The 7485-nt window shown below is 32.9% G+C and overlaps 1 protein-coding gene across 6 annotated transcripts; it reads right to left on the bottom strand.

Annotated features, from left to right (window-relative positions):
• Positions 1-3816: 3816 nt before the first annotated feature.
• Positions 3817-7103, bottom strand: LOC107630492 (nuclear transcription factor Y subunit A-3). Of its 6 annotated transcripts, none has more exons than XM_016333635.3 (5): positions 6858-7103; positions 4938-5017; positions 4784-4855; positions 4486-4665; positions 3817-4381 (listed from the first exon to the last, which is right to left on the bottom strand). In XM_016333635.3, exons 2-5 carry the CDS (start codon positions 5010-5012, stop codon positions 4070-4072), a joined length of 639 nt encoding a protein of 212 aa, XP_016189121.1. In that variant the 5' UTR covers positions 5013-5017; positions 6858-7103; the 3' UTR covers positions 3817-4069. The 6 variants fall into 6 exon arrangements, with proteins under 6 accessions (XP_016189121.1, XP_016189123.1, XP_088364708.1 ...); XM_016333637.3 differs by having other exon boundaries at positions 4938-5012; positions 6858-7050; XM_088508582.1 differs by having other exon boundaries at positions 4751-4855; positions 6858-7044.
• Between the last annotated feature and the right edge of the window lie 382 nt (positions 7104-7485).

Here is a 7485-nt window from a genome sequence, read left to right as displayed (position 1 = left end):
TCACGTCTCCCGTTAATTCCAGATAATTAGTGATTTAGGAGAATTTGTTTTCAAGCTGTTGTTCAGGTAAATTACTTTTCCAAGTTTTACAAGAACTCAAATAGAATAAGGGTCATACTTCCGTTCCACCCAGATTCATAAGATGAAGAATGAAAACAATTCTTGAAATTGAAATCAATACATGAATTAAAATAGAAAAGTAATAGTATTAATCCATAGAATAAATAGAGCTCCTAACCTTAACAGTGGAGGTTTAGTTGCTCATGGCTCAGAGAGAAAACTAGAGTTTTGAAAAACTATAAAGTGCGGAATGAGGTCCAAGAGAAGAGAAGAGCCCGAAGGGCTGATTCTTTTCCTATTATATCTAATCTTAATTAATGTAAAATATATTTTCTAAAGCTAAATAATATCTTTTCCTATTTGTAAATAAAACAAAGTTTAATCAAAATTGAATGAAATCTTCGTGGCTTTCCTTTGATAGATGTGGGGACCATGTATTTATGCTTGGTTGGCGCCTAACTTGAAGATGTTGAAGTTGGACTTGAGCTTGGCCAAATAGAATGAGTGCTGATGGTTGTACCTGGCGCCTAACTTGGTGAAACCCAAGTTAGTCGCCACCTTGGCAGTGAGCTCTTGAAGGTTTCCTCTTGTCTTGGCGCCTAACTTGGGAAAAGCCAAGTTAGGCGCCACCTATGCAGCGTACACTCAAAGTAAATCCTTCTTTTGGCGCCTAACTTGGAAATAGTCAAGTTAGGCGCCAGTATGGCCAATTGCTGGAGAAGAAGTGTGTACTATTATATATCGTTGGAAAGATCTGAAAGTTAGCTTTCCAATTCCACTGAAATCACATCAATTGGATCTTTGTAGCTCAAGTTATTTCTGTTGGAGTGCAGAGAGGTCTGGGTTGACAGCACCATTCACTTTCTTCTCTTCTTCTACAAAAACTCCATCAAATCCATCCGAATGCTACCTGAAATAAACAGAAATGTACACGACTCAAAGTAGTATTCATAGTGTCTAAAAGATATTTAAATCTCGATTAAACTTAACAATTCAAATACAATTTCACTAGAAAAAATAGAAAAGATGCTCACGCATCATAGCCATAGACTAAAAATGTTGTAGTGTATATTTGCACTCAACCTTCCTTTATTGCATGATCAATTGTAATGCCCTTCCTTAAAATATAGTTCGAGCCTAAACTCTCGATTTATATTTTGAAATATTAAAATTTTTTTTCTAACTTTAAATTTAGCTGCAAAATATTTTAGAATTACTATAATAACAATAACTATTTTTACTTCAAACTATTCTCTAAATCAATTAAATACATAGATCAAATGATATTATTGTGTCAGATCATATTTTTATTAATTAAAATCGTTTACACATAAATTTTTTTTATCATCTCATATAGAGTCGTTTTAGGTTTTTCTCTATTTTTTGTCACTTGTTTATCTTTTATCTGATCCATCATTTTAATCGATACTGTACTTATCTTCTTCTCACATACCCAAACTACATAAGATAAGATTCTCTCATCTTTTTTAATAATGGGCATTACTTTAACTTCTTCTTTTATATTCTCCACCTTTATTTTGTCAATACGTGTTTAGTTACTCATCTATCTTAGCTAAGCATCTACATCTCTATCACATTATACTTATCCTTATGCTAATTTTTTACTACTCAATACTTTGCTCCATTTAAAATAGTTGGTTTAATAGTGGTACAATGAAATTTACTCTTAAATTTTAAAATTATTTTTTTATCATATATAAAACAAAGCGCTAGAAATAATTTAACTAGAAATTAAGATTAACCAAAAAACCAAATCGGATTTTAATTAACTAGAAATTTGGTGTAGTTAGCAAACCAAATTGGTTTTAAATGGAAAAAAAAACTAATTATAAAAATAATAAACCAATTTTAAACTGATTCTAAATATAAAAACAATTTAAAAAAATAATCGATTTCAATGAAAATCGTCTTTTTCATTTGAAAATCGATTTTATAAAAAGATCAATTTTTAATTTATAAACCGATTTCTAACATTCTAAAAAATCAATTTAATCTTTTTTGCATATTATAAAATCAATTTAAATCTATTAAACAATTATATTTAAAAAACTAATTTCAAAACTCCAAACAATAAAACTGTTTTTGGTTTGGCTAACCGATTTACATATCAATTTTTACTAATTTGGTCAATCGTTTTTTTAAATTGGTTATCATTTATAAACCATTTCAAAAAACCAGTTATTTATAATTTGGTTAAAATTTTTTAATCAGCTAACGAATTTATGTTTTTTTAAAAATACCTTTAGGGGTGTACATGGCCCGATCCGGCTCAATGACCCGTCCCGACCCCAAACATTTTAGGAGCTAATTTGGTGCGATTTCACCGGGTCTAGAGTTGGGTCTCAAAAATAGACCCGGTCATTATTTCGGATCGGGTCCGGGTCATAACTCGGGTCACCCGAACTCAGCCCGGTCATCATACACAATTAATATTTTGTGTTATTAGTGATGGATGATGGTCATTCTTATGTGGAATTTAAGTATTGTAAACCTTAATATTTTGTGTTATTAGTCATTATAAGACTATAAGTTAATATTTCATGTTTAAAATGCATAAGACTTTAGACTAATGCATAATATTGTGTTATTGTATTAATTTAAATATTTGGTGTTATTAAACAATATTAGTATTGATTGTGGTTATGCTTTAATTTTAGAGAAGGGTTAGTTCTTGTTATATTTTTCCAAGTGAATTTTACCATGTGAAATAATGGTTTGAGTCTTGAAAATTTAGATATTTTCACATGTTAGCTTACAAGAAACTAATGTTAACGGCCCGATTTTTACCCGATATAATCGTGACCCAAAAGTGTGTAGGTTTCATCGGGTTTAGAACCGGGTTCGAGTCTAACAAATAAGCCCGATATATATTTCGGGGCGGGTCTGAATCACATCAAATCCACTTTTATCCGACACATGAACACCCCTAAACACCTTTACTAATTACTACGTACTCTATTCTTTGGCCAGTTTACTTGAATTCTCTATTATCTTGTGGAAGATACTTAAATCACTTAACTTGTGGTAGTCTCTAATTTTCACTTTATGTTAGTGCTTCTCTTTCTCGTATCGAACTTATATTCCATATATTTTGTCTTACAATGGCTTATGCAAAACATGCAAAACAATTCTAAATCCAAGTTCAACCATTATTTGCAACAAAATAACTTCAAATTCCACAAGATTCACACCTAATTTGAGCCTTCAGTTTATCCTTTGCATCAATTCTAAACAAATCAAATTCAGCCTCATAGTATTCTTCAATCAAATTCATTTCTAATCGCAAATGTTGTTTCGATCTCACTGCTAAGCGCCAGCATTATTGTCACCTGTGTTGATACCAGCACCAAATTGAACCAGTACAAAACAGAGATCAGAGATTTTGTGTTGAAAGATACGTTAAAATTTGGATTTGAGGATGAGGAAACGGAGAAGAAGAAAGACTTGTATGGAGTGTGAATTTGTATGTAAAAATAAGAACGGACTTGAATTGCATGTGTCATGGAAAGAAAGAAGAGATTTTTGCTTTGCACAGGACGGGAGTATTGGATAGAAAGGTAAGTTGCTTTATGCGGAATATGAACTTAAAACTACTTTTTTAGTTGTGATGTTGAAATAACAATTCCCTTGTACAAAATGTGTAGAAGCACATACATAGTCTCGTATGACTCAAATATTTGCCAATTTGGACAAAGAAGCTGTGACACAGTTTCAAAGTTTTGAATATACAGATAATGGATCACAAATGACAAATATATATATCCAATCCACTTCAACAAGATTACAAGACCAGTACATGCAACAGCAACATTACAATACGTAGAAAAGGCCCCGTCATAGAAAAGGCATTAGTAGAAGTCTTCAGTTTTAAAACTAACATTTTACAACACCACATGAAAACACAAAGTAGAAAGTAAAGTGACAGAGCCAAGGATGAGTTGCCTGACCGATGAAGCTCGATCGATCTTGCGTGGTCCAGTTCCACCTCTCACCGGACCACTGGAGCTCGGCCCAAGTTTGCAGGGCCTGCCAGGAACAGCTGCGCTTCCGGCTGCCTGCTAACACTGTTGCTTGACAAGGACGTCCGATCCGAGCAGGTTGTGATTGAAGATGCATTGCCAGCGGTTCTCAAGAGATGACTTTCAACCTTGGATGCATCCTTGCTGGTGTCTGAGCTAGAATGCGCGCCGGTGACAACTTCAGCATTAGATTGTTCAAACTGTTTGGTGCTCAGGAATCGTCCCCCGGAACCCCTCACCCTATTCAAAGCATGGCGATGGCGAGACTCGTGTAGATATGGCTGAAAAGAAAGAGAATCAATATATTTTGCAGAATTCTTTCATTTCATGCATACAAGATTACTGAACAAAAGCAAAGCTACCATCACCATGTTATAGAGCATACCTTACGATTTTTTATAAGTTTGTTCTGAGCCTCAAGCTTTGCTCGCGACTGACGCCTTCTCAGTATACCGTGGTATTGTTTTGCATTGACATAAACGGGGCCATCCTCGGCAAGATCAAGTGGTAAAGCAACTCTAGTGGATTGCAATCCCAGCATCTGGGGCAACATTTGGGGTTGATTCTATAATATTTTAAACAAACAGTGAAATCATATTAAAACATGATACTAGCAAAATCAAGACAAAAAAAAGTAATGGGAATTATACATCACCAAAATCCGAAATCCCAAGTGCACTTACAATACCCTGTGGTCCATAAGCAATTAATGAACCGGCGAAAAAGGGATCTTCGTAAGGATAGGAACCATGAGCCTATAATTGAAGGACCAAAAGCTACTTAGCTTCTAAAAGGGTGTAAAAGTGTTGCAAATCGAAAAGGGTAAGTTTCACATACCATCGAGTAATCGCATTCAATTTGTGCACAATCGAATGCCGTATCCGGATAATTGAGCGAGAGAAACGGTTTCATCTAATCTTCAACATCAAAGCCACTAGTCAAAATTCGTAAGTTGACTTGAGAAAATGGTTTCAATGTTAATACACAAAGATAAGTTCACCCCAGTGAATATACACAGTTATTAGAGTTATGTGTTCACCAAATTTCATAGCTTTATTAATTATTATCTCAAGGAATGCAAAATGAATCCATTAACAGACCTCAAATACAATAACAAATAGAATCAGCTTAGATGCTTTAAAATTAGAAAGAAAGTTATGGAAAAGAATTATCTAGATGAATCTACTCCCACTTCCTAAACAAGAGAATCTACTACTCCCATAATTGTACGGCTTGACTGCGACGTAGTGAAATAGTGAAAGAACAAAAAGAATAACAAAAGCAATGTCTTATCTCACTGGACAATAACAAACAATAAAGTCTTATCTTGTCATAGACCATCTCAGAATGCATCTATCACAAATATAGCATGCCGTCAGCAGTGAAAAAGGGAACAAAGAATGCATGCAATTTTAGCTAGGTTTTAAGTTCACGTGATTAAATTTTCTCAGTCCTCAAATCCTTATATGTACCTCTTATTTGTCTAGTCCTTTCAGTTCTGCATTTTATTAGTCACTTAATTTACTACTAATCGCAAACAATTGTCCTTTCAGTGATCCTAAACAATAACAAAATGCATTGAGATTTTGCCAAGTAGCGTTAAATCAATTGGCTAATTAAGATTGGGAATAAAAATGGAGATGGGAAATAACTATTATAATAACAAACTATTAATAATATGTATTCTACATAATTTTTTCACCTTGTATTAAAAAGAGGAATATTTTAATAGAAAATTTCAAATTACTCATTCATGTACGGCTCATCATTATAGCCTCCATTCTCCAAATATTCACCTTGGAAAGACCATCTTAAAATCAACAGCCAATGAGAAATTACCAAAAAACAAAAATCTTCCAAAGAGTAAATTATTCATTATTGTAAATACGACAACAATCACCGAATGCAAGAATTTGCGAATCCTTTCATTTGTCTTTCATTAGATTGATTATCTGGCATGTTCATATGATTTTTCATTTTGTTCTTATGCCATTTGTTTTCTTGTTGTATTTCTTTATGACCATAGAAGTCATCATATTGGAGTTTCTAGACAAATATGGCACTTGGAAATTGGGATTATATTATACTGTAAGAGATAAGAGAAGAGATTGCTTCGATGTTTTGGTTTATTTTTTGAGTGACATTTTTTGGTATTGACTATGCTTTTTTATTTATCATATATACTCTTTCCTTATTACTTTATAGTTTTTCATCATTTCGACGATCAAAGAATATAAAGATTAAAGAAGAAAAAAAGAAAAAAGAAACCTCCCAAAATATGCAAACCTTTTTTCCCAGCCCAAAACGCAGAAGGAGAAAGAACATAGGAAAGAGATATGACACAGCAATTTAAAATTAAGAGGAAAAAAGAAAAAGAAAAAGCCTTTTACTACCTCAGAAGCAATTCTTCCAAATCTTAAGTGAGTAATGACCTAAACAACAAGACATAGGTGACCTCAAACTCCACATGCAAATGGGAAACATGTTAAAGCACCTAGACCATACTAACACTTGGATCCCACATACATAAAATCAAATCACAAAACAAGGCAAAGGCAAAGGAAAGAAACGCAGCCAAAAATAGAGGAAAACGAAAAGAAGAAGGCACACCGATAAAAGAACAAAAAGCAAATAATAAATAAATAAATAAAGAATAAAGGCAGCTCATAGAGGGGAATGAAAAATAAAAGAAAAGGATGAGTATGTAGTGGAGAGACAAAGAGGATAAGTGAAGTGAAGTAAAGTGAAGGGAAGTACCGTTTGGGAAGTGGGAAAGTAGGAATGAAGAAGGAGAAAGTGCAAGTACAATGACTACTGTTGTTGGGTTCAAGTTGGGCATGTCTCCTCTCCTGAAACCCCTCTTTCTCTCTCTCTCTCTTACTCAGCCACCCTTCAAGTGTACTGTCATTCTCTCCCCTGTTTCTCACTCTCTAGAGTCTAGAATGCTCTCTTCTCTCTCTCTTCCTTATTTACTGTTGGGGACGGATATTTTGGCATAAATGCAAATTTTCAAATAATAATATACTTACATATTCGTCTCAGGGTTTGTTTTGTTGTTCTTTTTTACTCTATTCTTTTTACTTCTATTATTCCATAAGCTTTAAAATCCAATCGGTTATTGAATTAGTACCATTAAAAATTTAGTATTTCAAAATTTCAATCAAAATTCAACTATCATTAAATTAATATAATAAAATAATATATTTATAAATAAATATATAATTTTTTTAAAAAAATTATTATTTTAAATTGATTCTGTAAAACTCTAATAAATACTGAATAATTAATTAATAAATTAATTATAAGCAAAGAGGATTAGAAAATTAGAAACTTATAATTTAGAGAATTATTGGTGAAAGACACGTGTATCGGCGTTAAAATCGAC

This window comes from Arachis ipaensis, chromosome B3, assembly GCF_059453495.1.
Source record: "Arachis ipaensis isolate K30076 ecotype BB chromosome B3, ASM5945349v1, whole genome shotgun sequence".
NCBI classification, from domain to species: Eukaryota; Viridiplantae; Streptophyta; class Magnoliopsida; order Fabales; family Fabaceae; genus Arachis; species Arachis ipaensis.
This window is presented reverse-complemented; position numbering and strand designations above follow the sequence as displayed.